General features: G+C 46.1%; 1 protein-coding gene across 8 annotated transcripts in view; it reads left to right on the plus strand.

Moving 5' to 3' along the window:
• TTLL5 (tubulin tyrosine ligase like 5) overlaps positions 1 to 22,763 on the plus strand; it is a 234,727-nt gene that overhangs the window by 66,666 nt on the left and 145,298 nt on the right. For 6 of the 8 annotated variants that reach the window (XM_050955655.1, XM_050955660.1, XM_050955661.1 and 3 more), the window contains 7 exons: positions 8,668 to 8,759; positions 13,548 to 13,676; positions 14,838 to 14,929; positions 15,400 to 15,462; positions 16,581 to 16,619; positions 17,741 to 17,898; positions 18,908 to 19,208. In XM_050955655.1, the coding sequence (XP_050811612.1) occupies positions 8,668 to 8,759; positions 13,548 to 13,676; positions 14,838 to 14,929; positions 15,400 to 15,462; positions 16,581 to 16,619; positions 17,741 to 17,898; positions 18,908 to 19,208 (874 nt within the window). The remainder of the gene's footprint in view (positions 1 to 8,667; positions 8,760 to 13,547; positions 13,677 to 14,837; positions 14,930 to 15,399; positions 15,463 to 16,580; positions 16,620 to 17,740; positions 17,899 to 18,907; positions 19,209 to 22,763) is intronic. The other 2 variants (XM_050955657.1, XM_050955659.1) reach the window with 1 other exon arrangement.

Here is a 22,763-nt window from a genome sequence, read left to right on the forward strand (position 1 = left end):
TTACAAGGTCATCCAGATCTTCCTATATGATATCCCGGTCCTTCTCTGTGTTAGCAATACCCCCCAGCTTTGTGTCATCCGCAAACTTTATTAGCACATTCCCGCTTTTTGTACTAAGGTCAGTAATAAAAAGGTTAAATAAGATTGGTCCCAAAACCGATCCTTGAGGAACTCCACTAGTAACCTCCTTCCAGCCTGACAGTTCACCCTTCAGTACGACCCATTGTAGTCTCCCCTTTAACCAGTTCCTTATCCACCTTTCAATTTTCATATTGATCCCCATCTTTTCCAATTTAACTGATAATTCCCCATGTGGAACCGTGTCAAATCCCTTACTGAAATTGAGGTAAATTAGGTCTACTGCATTTCCTTTGTCTAAATAATCTGTCACCTTCTCAAAGAAGGAGATCAGGTTGGTTTGGCACGATCTACCCTTAGTAAAACCATGTTGTAATTTGTCCCAATTACTATTGACCTCAATGTCCTTAACTACTTTCTCCTTCAAAATTTTTTCCAAGACCTTACATACTACAGATGTCAAACTAACAGGCCTATAGTTACTCAGATCACCTTTTTTCCCTTTCTTAAAGATAGGAACTACGTTAGCAATTCTCCAGTCGTATGGTACAACCCCTGAGTTTACTGATTCATTAAAAATTTTCGCTAACGGGCTTGCAATTTCATGCGCCAGTTCCTTTAATATTCTTGGATGAAGATTGGGCCCTCCGATTTTATCCCATTAAGCTGTTCAAGTTTGGCTTCTACCTCAGATGTGGTAATATCCATCTCCATATCCTCATTCCCGTTTGTCATCCTTCCATTATCCCTAAGATCCTCATTAGCCTTATTAAAGACTGAGGCAAAGTACTTATTTAGATATTGGGCCATGCCTAGGTTATCCTTAACCTCCTTTCCATCCTCAGTGTTTAGCGGTCCCACTTCTTCTTTCTTCGTTTTCTTCTTATTTATATGGCTATAGAACCTTTTACTATTGGTTTTAATTCCCTTTGCAAGGTCCAACTCTACTTGGCTTTTAGCCTTTCTCACTTTATCCCTACATGTTCTGACCTCACTAAGGTAGCTTTCCTTACTAATCCCACCCTTCTTCCACTCCTTGTAGGCTTTCTGCTTTTTCTTAATCACCTCTCTGAGTTGCTTGCTCATCCAGCTTGGTCTACAACTCCTGCCTATGGTTTTTTACCCCTTTCTTGGGATGCAGGCTTCTGATAGTTTCTGCAGCTGCAACTTAAAGTAATTCCAGGCCTCCTCCGCATTTAGATCCACAAGTTCTTCAGTCCAGTCCACTTCCCTAACTAATTTCCTTAGTTCTTTAAAGTTAGTCCTTTTGAAGTCAAAAACCCTAGTCCCAGATCTATTTTCGTTTATCCTTCCATCTAGTTTGAACTGAATTAGCTCAAGATCACTCGAACCAAGGTTGTCCCCTACAACCATTTCTTCTATGAGGTCCTCACTACTCACCAAAACCAAATCTAAAATGGCATCCCCTCTTGTTGGTTCTTCAACTGCTTGGTGAAGAAATCCATCTGCTATCACATCCAGAAAAATCTGAGCCCTATTATTCTTGCTAGCACTTGTCCTCCAGTCTATATCTGGGAAGATAAAGTCTCCCATGATCACACATTTCCCATTAGTGTTTACATCCTTAAAAACATTAAAGAGGTCTCTATCCATATCCAAATCAGATCCCGGCAGTCTGTAGCACACCTCAAGCACTATCTCAGGGGAGGCTCTAGTAGCTTTCTTTCCCAGTGTGATTTCTGTCCAGACAGACTCTGTCTTGTCCATTCCATCACTTCTTATTTCTTTACAGTTAACCTCCTCATTGATGTACAATGCTACTCCACCACCTTTGCCTTTATTTCTGTCTTTCCTAAACAGCACATAGCCTTCAATACCTGTACTCCAGTCATGACTACTATTCCACCACGTTTCTGTTATCCCTATAATATCCGGTTTCACTTCCTGCACCAGTAGCTCTAGTTCCTCCATTTTGTTCCCTGAGCTCCTCTCATTAGTGTACAGACATCTTAATTTTTGCCGTTTGGCTTCACTGACATTCTTTACCCTGTTAGGCAGAGACATTCTACCACCAGCATCACCTGTTAGTCTGCTATCTATACTACCCTTCCTCCTTGTGTCAATTCTTCTGTCCACTGCTGTATCCCCTCTTACTTTGTTTACTTCCCTCTCAAGGTTAAATTCTGGCATGGAGATCTCCTGGACATCTCCCAACCATCTCCCCCAAATTCATAGTTTAAAGCTCTCTTAATCAGTTCGGCGAGCCTCCATCCTAGAAGTCTATTTCCCTCCTTACTCAGGTGAAGTCCATCCTGAGAGAACAGTCTTCTGTCCGTAAATGTTTCCCAATGGCCGTACATCCCAAAGCCCTCCTTATAGCACCACTGCCTGAGCCATCTGTTAACCGCCATAATCTTGTTACACCTTTGCTGCCCTTCTCTAGGAACTGGCAGAATCCCACTGAAGATCACCTGAGCCTCGATTTCCTTAAGCGTCTTCCCCAGTCTTGCATAGTCTCCCTTGATACATTCCAGAGAGTATCTAGCCGTATCATTCATTCCCACATGAAGGACAATCAACGGATTCTTTCCCGCTCCCGCTAGGATCCTTTTCAGCCTCAGGGCCACATCCTGTATCTTAGCACCCAGCAGACAGCACTCCCTTCTGTTCTCCTGATCAGCTCTAGTTACAGGCCTGTCTATTCTTCTCAGTAAGGAGTCTCCAATCACGTAGACCTGCGTTTTCCTGGTGACAGTGTGATTCTCCGGTCTATCCCCTGCACCCGCTGGCTGCAAGTCCTCTCGATTCCTATTCACCCTTGCAGTCCTCCTGGGGCTTATATTTGGTGTTGCCTCCATTGACTCCTCCCCTCCTCTTGTAGGACTATCAGCTCTTCTCTTTTTCCTTGCCCTCTCTCCTTCAGCGACCACCTGCTGTGCCTCTTCTTCATTTTCCAACTCTGCAAACCTGTTCCTGAGTTCTGTTTCTCCTTCACTGGCCCATCTTTTCCTCTGCCTGGTTCTCTTAGTCACATGCTTCCACCGTCCACTTTCCTCCCCCAGCAGTCTCTCCTCTGAATTCTTTGGTCCTGTTTCCATCTGCACGTCTGAGCTTATCCCTTCAGCCCCCTTGTGTCTGTGCTCCATCATCTGCCCAAACCCCCTTCTAAACTCAACCAGAGTTTCCACCTGCATCTCCAGTCCTCTGATCTTTTCTTCTATCAGCTCTATCAGGCGGCACTTCATGCTGACAAAACTCTTTTCAGGTACCCCTTCCAGGATAATGTACGTGCTGCAGCTTCCACATCCAGTCATCCTCATTGTGTCTTTCACTGCTACCTCTGTATCAGTCATAGCCTTCCCACCTAAAGCCTGGTAGTGCATGGAACAGAACAGAACACAAACCCCCAGCAGGCATCAGACCACCACCCACACCCTTAACAAGCCTGTCGGTTCCTCTGTCTTGGTCTCCCCTGCAACCTCCTCCAACAGAACTCCCTCTGAAACTCCCCTGTTGGCAGCTCTGTTTGCTGGCTCCTGTGCCGCTGCAGCTGTCTGTGCCGCTGCCTGACTGGCTGGCTACTTTTATAAGGCCCCTAATCAGGTAAGCCCCGCCCCCTAATCACGGCTCCGCTGCTCTCCCAGCACACTGCCCCTAGCAGCCTCCACACACACACACACACACTACACAATACAATCCACAAACTACAAAAACCTGCTCCTCCAACAGAACTCCCTCTAAAACTCCCCATTTGGTACCACAAACATTTTGGTACTTGAAGGGTGATTTATCAGTATCAGATGAACAGGAGTCTCCAGTGCTCATGGATACTGAGTGCCTCATGTAACCAAGACCCATTCAGTCAGCGAACTCCTATCTATCTCCAACACTGCCTGATTCACCACCCTTTACTATTGGGATCCTTCATTGGATGATGTTGAGGATGATGATGCAGACCTCCTTTTCAGTCTCTTTTCTCTGCATGAAGGGCTCTCCTATCTGTCTGCATAGGAACCCACTCTTTGACACAGAGCGAGAGAGAGAGAGAGAGAGAGAGAGAGGAATTTTGGGAAAGTCATCATGGATGGTGGAAACAGCCTTGGATGCCACCCCTTCTCCTATATAGACCTTCACAATGACAATAATGGGACCCCAGAGTGGCATACTGGTGACAGTTTTCCAAGGTATTGAGTTTTGCTCATTGAGATAAGAGAGAGATACAGTTACCTCCACCCGAGCCCATTCCTCAACAGGAGGAGACATTCAAAGAACAGGAAGCTAGTGCAGACGAGAAGGGTACCCCTCAAATCACCATCTCCTTCTCTCCAGATGAGGCGGTTATGCCTCCATCACCGTCGGTGGCTGATGATAGCCAGCAATTTCAAGATCTCATAAAATATGTGGCGGATGCTCTCCCGATACCACGTGAAGAGGTCAAAGAATCACAACACAAATTGATGGACATTCTGCAGTCAGCAACACCAACCAGATTTGCACTACCTATCAGTGAGACACTTTTGGATCCGATGAAGATGATTTCGCAGACTCTAGCAGCAGTACCATCTTGCAAATGAGCAGATAAAAGAATACTGTATCCCCACACCAAGGACCCCAAATTTTTACTCTCCCACCCCCCACCTAATTCTCTTGTGGTGGATGTGGTGAATGAGCATGTGAAACACCACCATACCAAATCGATCCTATGTAACAGACTAGAACCACCTGGAAGTCTTACTCATATGTGACCCTGCAATTTCAGATTGAGAATTACTGGGCGTTCATGGCAAAATATTACACAAACTACAGGAAATTTACTGCTTTTATCGAGCACTTCCACCAAAGAGAGCGATTTCAGACCATCACCGCTAAGGGACAATTAGTGGTCAGGACATCCCTTCAAGTGTCCTGAGATGTGGTAGACAACATGGCACATTCCATCTCTGTGGTGGTAGTTATGTTCAGGGCATCCTAGCTCCAACTGTCCAGCTTTTCCTGAGAAGTCCAGAGCATTGTAGAGGACCTCGCCTCTGAAGTTGTTTTCAGAAAGCACAGAGAAGTCCCTGAACACTTTGAAAGACTCCAAAGCCAAATTACGATCTCTGTGAATTTATACCTCTGTGAACAAAAGAAAACTTAGTAGGCCACAAAGCACCCAGAGATACTGGCCAATCCAATGTTGTGGTTCCAGATACCCATTGGATCCACGAGAAAGAAATATAGATTACAGAGGAAAAGAATTGTTCATCTATGTGGCCCAAGTGCTCAGCCAGAATCAAAACACTAATTTGAGGGGCTGGTCAAGGGTTGAATCATCCCGAACTTTAGTTCACATCTGCAACAATTTCCCCACCTCCCCCATTTGGACCGTGATTTACCCATTTTCAACATGCATGGGAACAGATTATCATAGAAAATTGGATCTTGAAGATTGTAACATTGGCTACACCATTCACTGTTCCTCCCTCCCTCCCTCCTTTCCACCCCCCCTTTCCCTTTTCAGGGACCCCTCTCACAAGTTATTATTGAGACCAGGAGATAAGCTCACTTCTTCATTTAGGAGTGATAGAGCCTGTTCATGCTCAACATAAGGGAAAGGGTTTTTCCTCAAGGTGCTTTTCCTATACTAAAGAAAATTGGAGAGTGAAGACTGATTTGAGATTTAAGACTACTAAATAAATGTGTGAAGTCTCAGAAGTTCAGGATGGTAACTCTGACCGCTATAATTCCTTCACTAAATTCAGGGGGTTGGTTTTCAGCCATCGATCTACAGGACACTTATTTCCATAAACTGATACATCTATCTCACAGAAGATACCTGTTTTTGATTTAGGCCAGGATAATTTTCAGTACTAGATGCTGCCCCTCAGACTCTCCTCAGCTCCAAGAGTGTTTTTTCAAAAGTATTTTCAGTGGCACTTAGCTTTGTTGAGAGGCAATCTTAGTATTTCTGTACCTCAATGATTGGTCGTTCAAGGATTAGTCTTACAAAGCAGTGCAGTCAGCCATGCAGAGTGCCCTTTTTGGAATTAGGTCCTCAACTCAATGTAAAAAAATCCACGTTGACCTCAGTACAAAAAAATACAGTTCATAGGGGCATCCTTCGATTCATTGAAGACCAGGGCCTACCTTCATATGGACAGATTTATAATGTTGTTAGATCTAGCCAAGACTGTTTGAGCGCCTTCAAACCTCAGTGGGAAACTGCCTCCAACTCCTAGGTCACATGGCAGCTTGTACTTTTGTAAAAGATTATTCAAGGTTGTGCCTTCATTCTTCAAGGGGTGGCTCAGAGCAGTCTAGTTACCAAAGAAATGCAGCTTAGACAAACAGGTTTCAGTTCCCTGGTAGGTGAAAGATTCCCTAGACTGGTAGAAAGATCATCAAAATATTGATGCAGGAATTCCTTTTTTCTGACAGTCACCATAACGATGGATGTATCCTTTTGGGATGGGGAGCTCATCTCGATGCTCATACAATCCAGGGCAGACGGTTGCCTCAAGAAACCAGTTTCCACATCACCTGTTGGAACTCAGGGAAGTCAGAAATGCCTGTCCTTATTTTCTGCCTCTCATCAGGATCATGATGGACAATGTGGGCTACATGTTTTATGTAGTCCAGGAAGGAGGAGGGAGATCTACCTCCCCCTTCCCTCCCATGGGCGCTGAAGCAGTAATGTTGCGGAACTAGTGCATGAGCCATTGCATACGCATTTCAACAATCTACCTCCCTGGTATTCAAAACACTATGGTTGATGCTCTCAGCAGGTGCTTCTCCCAGGCCTACAAATGGGAGTTGGACTCTCAGGCCCTCCAAGGCATATTTCAGACTTGGAGTTTTCCAGAAGTGGACCTCTTTGCCACCTCTATAAACAGGAAGCATCATCTTTTATGTTCAAGAGATGGTCTAGGTGGTCGTTCTCTGGGGCATACCCTCCTCCTATCATGGACAATATTTTCCCCAACACCTCTAATAATGAGTATGATGAACAGAATCAGACAGGACAAAGCCAGGTTATTCTAAGATTCCCAATGTATTTGAGGCAAGCTTGGCATCGTTACTTGTTTCGCCTGTTCCTCTGTCCAGTGATCAAGCTTCTGATCATCTCTCATTACCTCTCCCAAGACATCGGTTAATTGCTTCATCCCATCCCAGGAGTTTTCCGCCTCGGGGCATGGCACCTCAATGGTTTATAGGACTAGAGTGTGCCTGTTCTGTGGAGGTACAACAGGTGTTATTAAAAAATAGTGAAGAATCTATCCAAAATACTCACCTTCAAATATGGAAAAGATTTAGCCATTGAAGTAAACTCCAGTGACTTACACTTGCATCTTCCTCATTCTTGATTATCCTAGATTACCTGCTGGAACCGAAGAAAACAGGATTATCAACCAGATTGGTCCAGGTTCACTTGGCCACCATAACAGCCTTTCATTCCCCAATGAAAGTGTTCTCAGTGTTCACTCACCCAATAACTCTGAGTTTCATCAAAAGTTTTGGAAACCTTTTCCCTCAAATGAAAAACCCCACTCTGACTTGGGATCACAATCTAGTTCTTAGATGTCTCAACAAGACCTACATTTGAACCAATGGCGACCGGTTCCTTTCTTCACCTGCCTATGAAAATGGTGTTTTTTGGTAGCCATAATGTCAGCCTGAAGAGTTGGAGAAACTGGGGTCTTAATGACAGACCATCCTTTCATGGTATTCTTCAAAGACCAGGTTTCCTTACGTTCACACCCTAAATTCCTACCTAAGGTGTCATCTGAGTTGCATCTTAGTCAATGCATTCATTTTTCTGAGTTTTCCCCCAAAACCACACAATTCTCAACAGAAGGCTTCCTTTCAGACTTTACGTGTTAGAAGAACATTGGCCTTCTATCTGGATAGGGCCAAAAAATGTCAGATGTCTCCTAGACTACTTCCTTCCATTGAAGCCAGATCTAACAGATCTACAGTCTTCACCCAGTAAGCTAATGAGGTGGATCTCTGGGTGTATTTTTGCATGTTATGATGCGGTTAGCAATTCAAGGGTGTTAGTTCACTCTACAAAGTTGCAATCAGCGTCTGTGGCATTACTTACAGATGTTCCAGTCCCTGAGATTTGCAGAACCGCTATGTGGTCTTCAATACATATCTTCTCCATACATTAGGCCTTGGTCCATGCCTTTAGATCTAATGCAGCAGTTGGCAATGTGGTTTTGTCTTCAGTGCTGCACCTGACTCTGGAGCTCCCTCCTTCCTGTGGGGATACTGCTCTGGAGTCACCTGAAGTGGAGCACCCATCGGGACACTTCTCCAAGAAGGACTGCAGTATCTGGTTCTTCAAGGTGTATCCCCTTACATTTGCTCCATTCCCTGCCCTCCTTCCTCTCTGTTTCAGAGTTTCCTTTGTGAGACTTTGCAATAGAAAGGGAACTGAGCACAGTTCATCTGCACGGCTCAATATAACCATGGTATTGTGAGCACAAGGGCATGTAAGATCATTGCTTGGGTCTCCAGTCAAAGGTGCATGGGGTGCACTTGCATGTGAAGTGGAATGCCCATGATGGGGGGATGCATCTTAAAGAACCACCATTGTTGCACCAGGTGAGTAACCTCTTCTTCTTACATGTCTCCTTACTCCCAAAGGTTTTGTGTGCCAGGATCCGGGCCAGCGATCAAGCCGGGTAGCCCATCACTCATCTGAGTCTGCCAGAAGAAATCCCTTTCAGAAGCCTCAGGTAAGCAAGTTCAGCAACCCAGGACTTCGTGTTGCAGCTCTGAGGAGAATTCCAGGACAGCAGCTTTAATCAGTTTTGCCCAAAGGTGAAAGAGCCTGCAAGTGACTGTAGTGAGGCCCCCTGGAATCCTAGCACAACTGTAGAAGAGGAGGCTCATGGGATGCGACTGTACTATGTGAGTCCCAGTCAGTTTCATTGTGGGTGACTAGCTTCAGGAATCCCACAGCTTTTTGAGTATTTGTAAGACCATATCCGAGGCAGTAAGAGCTTTCATATTTGAAATTAGAGACTTATTTCCCCTTTGCCCCTGGTTTCTTTCATCTCGTTTCCCTTTGGACTGAGGCCTCATATAGCTCATGGTGAATGTCCAGTGTCCCTTCTGCTGTTAAAATGCTGGATCTCTGAAAGACTGCTCTTCCCTCATCTCTCTCTGTCAGCCAGATGGATCCCACAAATGTTGGTGGGGTCGGGAGCTTCCAGCCCATTTGTTTTCTCAGAGGCATTTCTCACCTCACAGGCACTGTGCACTGAATTTTAAATCAAAGAGTTTTAATTTCAATGAGAGTTTGTGAGCTGCCTGCAGTTGGCATAGTGACTGGAGCCCAGGTGCATGGAAATCTTTCTCTGTTAAGACTTTCTTGTGTGATTTCTTTAGTTCACTCCCTGAGCACTGGTACCCTCCAGAGAAATGGAGCAATTACTTGCTTTCTTTGTAATTGACCATTGGTTTGGGCTAGAGTTCTTTCAGTGAATCCTAAGCAGTAAAGGGGGAGCTGTAGCTTCTTGTGCATAGACCAATCTAAAGGAGGTACTTGGCCACAGCACTGCTTGAAATGACAGATCCTTTCAAGATAATATCTTAAGCCCTTTGCTGTTCTTGTGTGTCAGCAAGGAGGGAGGCAATCTGGACACCACCACAGGCAAGAAGAATTTCTGCTCCTATGTGAATGCTTATTCTCCATCACTTTCTTAGTGAGCTGGACTAGGGTATTATCCCAGTGCCAAGTGGAGGCTTATTTGTTCTCAGACTGCTGTGCAAAGTGCTGCTATTTTCTCATTTCTGCCCTTGTAATGGAATGTTGGACAGCATCCCGTTTCTCCCTTGGAACTGGAATATCTTGGCTATTCAATGAAATGGCTCCTGGGACTCCCAGGGTTTTCCCTCTTGGGATTTTTCCTCTCTGCTCTGCACAGTTCAACTGAACAGCATCACTTTCCTTTAATGGCTAGTAGCTGTTAATGCAAATGAAAAATATTTATCTAGTACAAACAAGATAACTTTGGTCTTGATGGTTGAGATAAGTTGGTTGGTTGCTTCTGTCACGTGGAGTTGTCTTTTCTGTTGTTCCAGATTGTGCATGTACTCAGAAGGTCTAAACATTTGAGCATTTGCCTGAAGGTTATTATGATGATTGCTGGGGGTGGAGGTGATGCAGAATGCGTTTGTGCAGGACATAGGCAAAATCGGAAAAGGAGGTGGTGGGACCCCATAGCCGTTCACCTGGACTTTTTAGCTATGGCCCTCACGCTACAGGGCATGTCCCACCTTGTCAGAGGTGAAGGTGTCTTGGTAGAACATGAGATTTTTATTCCAATTGTCTGTCTCTTGTAGTGCCCAATCTCTGCACAGTCTCGACTAACAAACACAAAGTTAGTAAGGCTTCATTCAATTTAATTTATTGATTTGAAAGATAAAATTTTAAATTTTATCTTTTATAATACCTTTGATACAAATTATCCCAGAATGTGTTGCAGAACTAAATAGCCCAGGTAAAGAGATTCAGAGGTAAAGGAGAAAGGATGTTTCATCTGAGATTTGAATGGAGATGGAGAGATACAGGAAGATTATTCCAGATGGCAGAAGCTGCAGGGAGAAGGTTCTCAGCAGCGGCAAGATTGTTTTTAAAAGTCAAACTAGTGTGATCACCTGTCCACAAAGGTGCAAGACGGCGGCACTAGCATTTGCATGCTGGAGCCTGGAGACCTGGGATTTGGGGAGGCCATAGAGAAGGAAACTGCAGTAGTCAGGGTGGAGTAGCAGAAGCAAATAGGAACAATATCACAATTGTGGGTGGAGAGGAGTGTAGGATTTTGCCTAGGTCATGGAGGCCAGAGACAGAAGAGGTCTGGGTAAAGGAGGCTAGAGAAGATAGAATTGTATTGGAGAAGGGCTTCTCTTGCCCAAGAGAAGAAATAATTATTGTCCTTGAGACAGCCATCTGAAACAAGTGTTGAAGTCACAAATGCACTAGAGCAAGATGAGCTGAGAGGGTGACAAGAAAGGATTTGTTAAAGGCGTTAGAAAATATTTTGAGTTGTATGTCCTCAGCATAAGTCAAAGCTAAGGTTAAGGGTAAAAGTAAGTTCCATAACGGGAATGATCTTGTAGTAGCTGCCATGGATGGTTAGATCAGGGTAGGGCCATGGTGTGGGACTCAGAGGCATGTGCCCATCTTTGGAAGCAGGTCCAGCAGGTGGTCTTGTCCACAGTTCTTCAAAAGATGCACTGTGGTCAAGGAGGGAGCAAGAACCTTCTGAAGTCATTATCTACTCAGAGGAGAGAGGTTTCTGTGCTATGATCAGAATGAAGCTTACACTGAAATATTAGAGGATGTTGTTGGACAAGAGGTAAAGAAGATTAGAGAGAGTTTCTTTCTTCAGCACTTAGACAACAGTACAGTCTCTGTAGAATTGAGCACGTGGTTGAGAGCCAGAAACGGCAGAGTTCTACGTTCAGCTTTGACACTGAATAACTGACTTCCCCTCTCTGCTTGTTTCCCCCATCTGCAGTGAAGAGACTGCCTTACCTCCAGGGATAGGGCCATGGAAAGCATGTAAGATGAAAAATTCTCTTCTAATGTTTTCTTTAAGAATCATTTATGATGTGGTGAGTATAGTGTTGGAGTCAAGGAAAGGTTTTTAGGAAGTGGATGGATGGTGGAAGATTTTGGAGAGTTAAGATAGTGAGGCAAAGGAGTTGATAGTGGTGACGTAGGGAAGCGAATGCAGGGAGAAAGGATATGGAATAGCCAACATGCTCAGAGTCTGACTGATCACCATTTTTGGGCTCAGGAAGGAATTTTCCACCAGGTCAGATTGGCAGTGATCTTGGGGTTTTTTGCCTTCCTTTGTAGCCTATGTATGTGCGTCACTTGCCAGGATCATCTGGGTATATTTCATTTAATCATTTATCTGTCATTGCAGGGGCCTGGGGCACTGATGCACCTTGGTCTCTCCTGTTCTATGCCTGTGGCACATAATAGTCTAGTTTCCTGTGGGTTGTAATACTTTGGTCTAATTGTGGTTGTTGGGTTCAGTGGGTGGTGTTGGTGGCCTGTGATATATAGGAGATCAGACTAGTTGATTGAGTGGTCCATTCTGGCTTTAAATGCAGCGACTCTAGTGCCTCCTGTTTACTCATTCATTTTTTTCCCCAGCCAGACCTCTTTGGGGTCCTTTCTATCTAATCACTTTTCAATAGGCTGTAATGAAACCTTTTCAGTTGGCACCTGCTATGTCAGCTTTCCCTCTGGTTCTCACCACATGAATTGCCTCGTAGCTTGACCCAACCTGCTCCAGTGCAACATCCATTCCTGTTGCAACTTCATCCTCAGCTTCTGTCATTGTGCTTGTGGTTTTGTGGAGGTTGCCACAACGAAATTATATCGTTTTAGTTACTAGTTCCGATGATCCTTACAAATAAGAATACAACTGGATCTTGCATTCATCTTCATTTCAGTATGTGTTCTGTGGGATTACTCCCATGGTTTAATCAATTTGAGGTTACTTCCTTGTTCTTTCACTTCTGTGCTAAGAGGGGGGTTGAATGCCATCTGGCGGAATGAGCTAGGCTCAGTCTTTTTTGTGTCTTTCTACAGAGGAAACCTACCTGAGCTGTACCTAGGGCCCAGTTAAACTGTTCCACTATCCTGTCAGATTGTGTTTGGTCACACTGATCTAAGTTTTTGTCAATTTCTTAGGACCTGACAGTTCTGCTGCTTTTCAAATACTTCTGATTCCAGGCTCATCATTTGATCTATTGTGACTTATCAGGCACTGACTTCAGGTTAAGACTTTGTGTGCTAGAAATTCTGCAAATCCTTCCTTTTTTAGGTTCTTGCTTTTCTTGTCTTCCTTTGCCTTCTGTTTTTATCTGTGGTAATACTGATAGCCACTTGGCTGTGGAGTATGGCTGTATGAAGAGAAAAAGTCTCTGTTGAATCCCAGAAGCATCAGATTGTGGTCTTTCAGATTTGTGAGCTGAGAAGAGAGCATGATGGATATTGAAATGAATGTCCCATCTTTTTCTCCCACAACTTCATCTCACTAATTAATTACTAGAGTCCTTGCAGCCTGGCTGGGAGAGTGAATCCTGACTTTGGTGCCCCTGGGATGTGGATCCCACTTTGCCTGGGGCCTGAGACTGTTAATCCTGGTTCTGATGCCCATCGGCTGTTAATCTTTCGGTGCTTGGGGGCTGGGAGTGAAAATCCTCGCTGCAGTGCCTCTGGGGTATGTGTCATGGTTTTCTGAAAGGGGTTAGGTATGTGAATGTTGGCACTAATGCCTGGTATCCTACTGTTCTCAAAAACTGGGAGTGTGAATCCTGACATTAGTGCCCAATGGAGTGTAAATCCTGCTGCAGTTGGAGGCTGGGAGTGTGAATCCTGGCTCTGGTGCCCTGGAACATGGATTCTCCTGAGCATGGGGGCTTGGAATTTGAATTTAGCTATTAATTTTTAAAATAAGTTTAGAGAGGGAAAAAGAGTGACAAACATCTGTATTCAGACTATGTCTCTACAGCGTGTCCGCCCTCTGTCTGCCAGTGATGCTGAGGTGAAAAACGTGGTGCCCTCAGGCAGGGAAAAGGTAGTCGGAAAGCAGAGTGGCTCCATGCTGGGCCTGTCCATGGAGGAGGTAAGGGCTGTTAAATATCTGATATTGTATGTACCTTGGCTTTGGGACAACATGTGGGGATGAGGGGAACACAAGTAATTTAATAATCCAATGTAATTTTGGATTAACAGTTGTTGCTGCCAAATATCCACTGCCTCATGAGAGGGCTGTCTGGCCTCAGAGTGGGACAAACAAAAGTGATAAGGGAGACCTTTTAGAAAATGGTTTATTCTGAGTGAAACTGTTGAATTTTACTGATAATAGTGGCTCCATCCCAGAGGGACCCCTCCCCCTGCTATGACAAGAGTACATATATGCTGTAAAACAGTGGTGGGCAAACTTTTTGGGTCAATGGCCACATCTGGGTATGGAAATTTTATGGTGGGCCATGATTGCTCACAAAATTGGGGGTGGGAGTGCGGGAGGGGGTGAGGGCTCCAGCTGCGGGTGCAGGCTCTGGGATGCAGTAGGGTGCTCCAGGCTGGGACCAAGGGATTTGGAGGGCGGGCCGGGGATCGGGGCTGGAGCAGGGGGTTGGGGCATAGGAGAGGGTCAGGAGTGCAGGCTCTGGGTGACGCTTACCTCAAACAGCTCCTGGAAGCAGCAGCATGTCCCCTCCTCCAGCTTCTATGCAGAGGCGCAACCAGGCAACTCTGCACGCTGCCCTGTCCGCAGGCACCACCCCTGCAGCTCCCATTGCCAGCCAATGGGAGCTGTGGAGACGGCGTTTGGGGTGGGGGCAGCATGCGGAGTCCCCTGGCTGCCCCTCCACGTAGGAGCTGGAGAGGGGACATGCTGCTGCTTCCAGGAGCCCCGCTGAGCCACTGCACGCATGAAGCGGGGCAAGCCCCTGACCCCACTCCTCAGCTGGATTGCCAGAGCAGGGCAAGCTCTGGACCCCACTCCCCAGCAGGAGCTCGAGGGCTGATTCAAACATCTGAATGGCCAGATGCAGTCCCCGGGCTGTAATTTGCCCATCCCTGCTCTAAAAAGCTTTAGGATCCTTCAGTGCTTACATGTAGGATGACATTATTGTATAATGATGTCAAATTTACACTAGTCACTCCCACAACTGCAGTGTTAATGGTAGCCTCATCCTCTGGAATCGAGGCCCTGCCCTGAGGATAATTTTCAGTCCTACTATCTGTTTTACTTGGATCTTGTTTCTTTCTCTGATCCCAGATAAAAGTTCTGCGTCGAGTGAAGGAAGAGAATGAGCGGAGGGGAGGTTTCATCCGGATATTCCCAACGCCACTAACATGGGATCTTTATGGGTGAGGAGAAATCCCCAGTGTGTTGGCTCAGTGTCTCCCTGACTCTCTGTTTTTGGTAATAGGACGTGTATGTGAATTAAAACCAGGTTTGTGGTTGGGGTTGGGGGACAGAACTATCAACTCCCCCTCTCTCCTCCGGTTACCCTGATGCATGCTATGTATCTCACCCTCAGAGCCACAGGTACAGAATGGGCTTCACCCCTGGGTGACACTAGATTCTGCTTTTCCTTTTCCCTTATGTCCTGGTTTGCTTTTTTCACCACACACTGTGCCTGCCTCCCACAATGTTTAGGTGCCAGGCAGTGACTGTCTTTCTCCTCTCCCCTTGCCTGTTGAATTGCACCATATTGTTTCAGTGCCTTTCTGTTAGGGGTGTATTTTATGAATGTCTTCATTCTGTGTAAGGCCTCCTTCACCTTTTCATTGTGTTGGCCTGAGCTTTAATCAGTCCCCTCCACCTGCCTTTCCAGATCCTACTTAGAGCACAAGACAACAATGAATTATATGCTGGCCATACGTCTCTTCCAGGACAGGTAGGAAACAGGAGAGCCGGCTCTGGCAATCTGCACTGTAGAGGGAACACCTGGGAGAGGGAACAGAGGGGACTGAAATAGAGCAAAGAGGAATAGCTCTAAATAGCTACCATATTGTTGGCCACTGTGTTGTGACCTATAAGGGTGGGAATAGCCATACGTTATTTCCTCAGTACACTAGTGAATACAAAGCTACCTGTCCCTCCAAACAAAGTCTTCAGAGGGTCCCTAAAGCTTGGAAAGGCCCATCTTTGGACACTTGCAGGAGGAGAAGGAGATGCACAGCATAGTGTGCAAAGGGCATGGGAAAGCAACCACGGGGCAGAGGAGGAAAGAGAAGGAGGGTGCATTGAATGAGTAATACTCAGTGGCATTGTATAATGAGGACTACACACGTTTACAGCCTTAGAAGCCACTGAGGGTTATACAGAGGTTGCAACAGTTCCTTATACCCCTTGCTTTGAATTCAGCTTCACACTACAGAATGCTCCCTCTTGTAGGGTAGGCACTGAAGCCTTTGCCAAAGCTCCAGTGCTGCCACATGTAGCACCAGCTGTGCAAGCACTGTTGGAAGCCCTACCTCTCCACTCAGCACTCTGAAGGACACAGCAACGCATGCTGCTGTGTGGACCTCCACTGAAAGCTGCACCCAGCATCAGTGGTACTGTGTCTGGACCTGCAATAGTTTTCTCTCCCTAGTCTGGGCTCCACAGGAAACCCATTTGGGAGTGAGAAGTAATGTTGCTGATGAAGATGGGGCGTCATGATTGGAGGCCCGTATAGCTGGAATCCCGGCATCAGGAATATAATTTTAGCCATACGCCCAGGTCTCACTTGCCTTCGTGCTTTGAGGGATGTTTGTTAGCCCTTTGGCTCCAGCTGGCAGATCCTTCAATATGAGCTAAAGGAAAACAAATTCCTATTGAAAGAGAGCTGCTTGGACTTCCTGTGTCAGGGCCTTATTGCCCTTCTTTGAGGTGGGGTTTTCAAGGAACTCTGCAAACTTGGGTGGCCTCCCTTTATATGCCAAGGACTTGGAGAGCTTGGCAAATCTTCCAGTGATATAGAATGAGTTTGTGGTGCTACCCTGTAACCTGCTGCCCTGTCTTCCTCCGCAGGGCCAGGATGAGAAGAGGCCCAGTTTCTGGAAGAGCCCAGTAAGTGTCTATTTAAAAAAAGAATGCCTGCATTTGTAGGGCTTTACTATTAGTTCATATTGTTCTGGCATCAGCTCACAGAAACCAGGTCAGTAGCTAGGAACCCCAGCACTCATCCTGCCATCAGTAGGTGGATCTCTGTGGGAAAACCTGACAGACTGAAGTTGCCCCCCTCCTAATAACCAGCTCTGTAAAGTGAACCCTGTGAACAACCCATTGCCCTGTTCTTAGAGAGCTAAGTTTTTAGGGGATAGGTTTTTGGGGCTTTTCATCTCATACTTGCTGCGGTGAGACTCAAAGAACGTTGGAGGGTCTCTCTTGTTCATGATCGGACCCTCCCAGGTGATACAGAATGGTACAGACTGTTTCTTCTGTAAGGAATGAGATTCACAGACCTCAGGTGTCCATGTCTCTTTTTTTGGTAGATCCCAAGGGTGTGGGAAGCAGAGGGGAAGGCAGTAGGAAGCTCTGTGGTTGCTCTAGTTACACTCAGAGGTACTTTCTGCTGGAGCTCTTTGCTCTGGCTCAGTTGTCATGTTCCTGTCTCCCCACAGAGCAGTGCAATGCCTCAGGGTTTTTGCTTAGATTGGGACAGGATTGCACAAGAGCTGGCACTTTGTCCACCAGAATTATGTTAAAATTCTGGGTTCTGACTTAACCACACTTATGAACAAGTTATCTGAATAAGAGATTATGTCAGGTGGAATTTGGGTTAAGGATCTTCCACCTCAGTGTCTTGCATGACTTTATATTCCTAGTGCCTCTCTCAAGGCTCCCTACCATTCTGCTTGGAGCAGCTGCCATCTGAGAAGGAGTTTCCTAAAGTGTGACTAGCTCACATATGGGCCGCAGAGTCAATAGGGGCATGGTGGTGGAGACATGAGCTTTATTGGGTCATGCCTTGAGTCTGCATCCTCACCATGGTGGTTTGGGGAAATGCTATCCCACAGTCTGTGCAAGACTCTGACAGAGCCCTTCCCTCTAACATGATATGGGCTTAACTGAGAGCAAGATTAGGTTGGGCTTCATTGTTTTTCTAATGTAACAGGCAGACACTAAGATGTAGGCCATGATGGAGGAGACAAGGTGATTGAGGCTGCTGTCTTTATTGTGCTTCCCAGAGCTGCTCTTAATAGGGGAGTGGATCTGGGGCTGGAAGCCATGGATTCTAATGCTGAACTTCATGCTGCATTGTATGAGAGGAAGCTCCTGTCGCTGGAGGTACGGAAGCGCAGACAATGTCATAGCAAGATGAGAGCAGCACGGGCAAGACCACCAGGTATTTATGGCTAGGATTCTAGATGGCAAGAGGGTAAAGCCAGGCTAATGAGGGGTGTATGTGATTGAGTCCCCAGGGGGCAGGGCTGCAAGAGATCTAATGCAGGTCTTAGTGGGCTCTTTTGGCCCTGGGGATCATGCTCAGAAGGTAGAGACTCAGTGGTCAGCACTGATTTTTTCACTCCATTCTAGTTCTGAATGGCCTTCTTCTGATATGCCATTCCCTCCACAGTTCAGCTGCATATACCAGGGCTGTGGGGGTAAACCTCCTCTGAAGGTGTAGTCACAGCCTTTTTCTGGGGACAAGAAATGTCTGTGAAAGCAGGTGAGTGCTTATGCTTTCCTGTCACCCTCCACAAGAGGCTGAAAGTCAAGGGTGTTCCAGGTTGGATCTCCAGCATGGCACCAGCTAAGCCCAGGGAGCAAGGGGCAAACTTGCTCATTGGAGCGTACATTGGAAAGACTGAGAGCATTTCTACACTAGCACTTACATTGGCAAAACTTTTGTCGCTTAGGGGTGTGAACCCCTCCTCCCCCTCCCTCCCAAGTGACATAAGTTTTTCCGACATAAGCTCTTGTGCACACCTCTATGTCAGTGGGAGACACTCTATCAGCAGTATATTAGTGTACATGAGAGTAAACAAAGGCAAGGAAATCCAGACTAATATAAGAACCAGAGATCAGGTAATGTATTAACCTTGACTTTGCCATGGAGTCAGGATATGATTCTGGACAAGTCATTTTATCTGTTCTTACTGTACAGAGGAGGAAATGAAGGATAGTAGCCTTCAGTTATCTTCTGGTGTTGGGAGGAGGGATTTATAAGCTGCTTTGAGATCCTTGGTGGAAAGTTCTAGTGAAGAATGAAGTACAGTGGTGAAGACTTGGCTGTTAGAGAGGGTTCTTGGACTTCCGGCAACAAAGAGTGTGGGCATAAATGAAGGGGTGATGGGTAACAGGAAAGATGTTTTTGTTGTTCTTCACCATTGTTGGTTTCCTCCTCATTTTAGGGACTTCCAAGCTAAAGGAAATGCCTCTCAAGTCAGATGCAGAGAGTGAGGAAGAAGAGGAGGTACATGAGGATGAAGAAATAGAGGTAACTCAGGATGAAACTGCTGCCTCTCTTACGGACATGCAGGTGAAATGCAAGCCAAACCTGTCGGAGATGATGGAAGCTGTCTGCCGAGAGAACGTGCTGAAAGACCCTGAACAGAAAGCTGGAGGTGGTGGGGCAGAGCTGCTTCTCCAAGAAGTGGATCCAGAGCCTCGATTTAACTTGCTGCAGATTCTGCAGGAGAATGGGAATCTAAGGTAAGAGTCAGTAGGCAGATTATTTCAGTAAGCATAGCAACTAGTATCAATGAATACACAGAGCCTGGGAACATTCAATAAGTTGTGAACCCCACCCCTCCAGGGACAGGAAGGTGGGAGAGCCTATAACAAACATGCCTAGATTTTGCTTAACTGCAGACTGCATTGGCATCTAGTTTACACAAAATAGAGACAAATGCAGGAGCCTTCACCTTATCAATCCTAGAATGAGTGACCCCAGCATTGCACACTGGGACCTAAAGTCTCCATGGGCTGTTTTCTTAAAACAGGTGGCTGAGCTTCACTTTGGCTACCCCAGCCTTCAAAATTCCTCCGATTTGATGCCAGGGGTCTCCTGTTGAACTGTAAACCTTTGTGTTCATTATCTCTTCTGTTTTTCGTTGTACTGTATTTTTATTGTACATTAAGCCAACAAGTGAAGGCTGAGAATGGAATTCCCCTGTCTTTCCCACCTCTCATAAAAGCAAACTTCCCATTCTTGTGCTTTTGTTCTTGAAATGAATTTTTCTAAGGGCTTGTCCACATGGTGAGCTACTGCACAGCAAGCCAGTGTGTGAATATACAACACACCAGCTTGCTGTGCAGTAACATCCCATTGGACACTGTTATAGCACAGTGACATACTAGTGAACTTCACTCTGGGACTTTCAGTGCACTTTAACAGTGTCCATGTGTGATGTAACTGTGTGGCAAGCTGGTGTACTGTAGGTTCGCTCTGAAGCTTGCTATGCAAACAAGCCCTAACTCTGGCAATAGCCACTGAAATGCCAGATTGCAGTGTCCTGAGAGCAAGACAGAAGTGTTTTGAGGGTGATGAGGCACTGAGAGATCTGATTGTCCAGTGTTGGGAAGGGTAGGGTGGAGTGTGCTCTGGTGCTTGGCTGGACTGTTTGCAAAAAGGGTGGGGTGGAAGAAAAGTTTGGGAACTCTCCAGCTTGTGGCCTACTAGATAGGAAGGTAATTACTCTTCTCGATAAGTTGGAGAGACAGAGTACCTATCTGCTGGGGGGGTACATTATAAGGGATGGGGGGGGGAGTATCCCCTTGCTGAATAGAAGAGGGGAATGGGACCATTATGGTGATAGGGATGACTGTCCCTCTTCTGGATAAAAGGTGTTTTGATTGTTTGTCATATCTTATACAAAATTGTCCAAGCTTATAGAAAACAAGATTTCATTGACCACTATGTGACCTGCCTCTTCTTTCCCAAATTAGTTTCCATGAGGCTGGGAGGCCTCAGGAAACATCAAGAGGAATTTAGGTTGCACTATTATCTTGCTTTGGCTGAGACACGTGCTGCTGTGGTGTCTGTAGAGGGGAAAATTTGGAAACAGGTTTTCAAAGCAGACACAGCAGTACTGACCTCACCCACTCACACACAGGGCAGCCAAGTCCTGCTAAGAATGCAGGCTTCTGTCAAAAGTTGCTGGCAGATTCCTACTCAGCACCCAGCCCCATTGGGATTCCCCCAGAGCAGCTAAGGAGCTCCACACAGCGTAAGGCATGCAGTGATTTCATGTGCAAGGATTGTGCTGGACTTGGCCCCGTCTGATTTGTCACTGATGGAAAGCTTGGCTGCAGAGTCAGCGGGCTGAGGAGCTGAAGTTATGAAAATCTCATCCGAAAGAAACCAGGCCTGTTCCATGCAGCCCTTCTGAGAGACAGGATGTTCCTCAGTCCTCCAGCTGGGCCTGTCCAGCCAGCTTCTCTGCCTCTCATCCTTCTAGCAGTATTGATAGGTAGTGACAATTATTGGGGATATTATTATATTCCCCACTATGCTATCCCCAGGGGAATTATCAGTAGAGGAAGCTGTGTCTGCCCCTACTTTTGAGGCCTCTGTTTAATGCTTTTTTCTTCTTCTGGGTCTCAAGTGCAAGACAGAGATTGCAGGAGACAAGGTAACATTCTATCTCCAGAGGTCTCCTCTGATTCCATGTTGGGATTAAGAGCAGGTCCAAGTTCTGTGTTTTGAAAATGAGATACAGGCAAAGAGCTGTCAATGAGTTGTTCTCTCATCCTAGCAGCAAGGAATCTTAGAGACTTCGTCACAAGATATTTTGATGCTCCTGGAAGAGATCTGCAACCCTAGGCAGGGAGAAAGCCCCTAGGAGAGAGTTGCCATGGAGTTACAGTGGCCTGGTATTCTGGGAGTTAATTCCTAGTCAGAGTTCAGAGTCTGCTCATGGCTGGGTTAGTCCCATGTCGGGGGTAAAGGGTTTGTTGTCTAGAAGCTAGGACAGTGAGCTCTGAGGAGCCACAGGGGTTGTTCTCTGTTGTGGAGTTCATTGCAGGGCAGAGACCAAGCTTGTGTTTTAGTTAAAGCGAACCCTTGAGATAACCCAGTAGAGGTGTCAGCCTGAGCCTCCTATTAACTCATTTTCTCAGATCCTCCCTAGCTCTGTGACAGGGCTTCAGAAATTTGAAGAACTAACGACCAAGCAGAGGCATAACTCCAGACAGTGCATGGCATTTAAACTTCCATTGTTATCTCCCCATATCAACTTTAGGCTGATGCAGTGGTCCATAGTGGTGCTGCTGCTATTTTGTATGATTTCCATAGTTCTGTAAGTATGTATCAGTGCACTTTGTAGATATGTGTGGTAGGGGACCAGGCTCCTGAGCTGAGGAGCCTGATAAAGGATCAGAGGCCCTGATGGGACCAGGTGCTGACCTACTATAGTGATGAGAGCCATATAAGTACTTAGACAGAAATAGAGAGCAGGAGATAGAAGACCATATCTGGCATAGTGGGGACATACCTTGTCCTGAGTCCAACAAAGAGTAAAAAAGAAAAAGGGAGGGGAAAAAAAGCCACAAAGTGTGAAGTGGGTGAAAGAGGAGCAGAGAGTCCTTGGGAGTAACTGGAGGCAGGAAGCTGGGCCCACTCAGAGCTGGAGGAGGATTTGAAGGCTGGGCTGCAGATGGGTGGAGTTGAGCAGTCTTGGGTATTTGTCTGTCTTAACATGTTTGTTCATTAAAATGACTATAATTGTAGAGGAGTGAGAATGAAACTGTATATCCCACCCTGTACCATCTGGTCACCTTGATTCACTTCCATAGCTCCCTTATGTGTTCGGCCAGCTGCATGGCGTACTTTGCTGACTTTGCTCAGTGAAACCTAGCCTGTAACTCTGGGGTGGCTGGGGAAGAGCTCATCTTCACAAATGTTGTTCTTTTGTTTTACAGAGGTTTCATTTAGATGGGGAGAGGCCCCCTCACTCACCCAGTAAGAACTGCAGGGCCTCCTTTAGAAGCTCTGTCTTTGGGACAGAGCCTTTCAGTTTGATTTGTGATTGCTAGTTCTGTGTTCAAAATTATCATAAAGAGACAGCACCAAGGAGCTTCAGAGTGGGCTGGGAATATTCTGCTTGGCTGGTGTGCACATGACTGACCTTCTGACTGGGCTGCTAAGGATGTGGGAAGGGAAGGAGGTCACCCCATCTCCAGAGGTTGCCTTTGCTCAGAGAATGCTTGCCTGTTCCCTGTAGTATCCTCTGGCGCCCCTGCCCCAACCTGATGGAATGAAGGTAC

The sequence above is a fragment of the Gopherus flavomarginatus genome, chromosome 5 (assembly GCF_025201925.1).
Source record: "Gopherus flavomarginatus isolate rGopFla2 chromosome 5, rGopFla2.mat.asm, whole genome shotgun sequence".
Lineage (NCBI taxonomy): Eukaryota > Metazoa > Chordata > Testudines > Testudinidae > Gopherus > Gopherus flavomarginatus.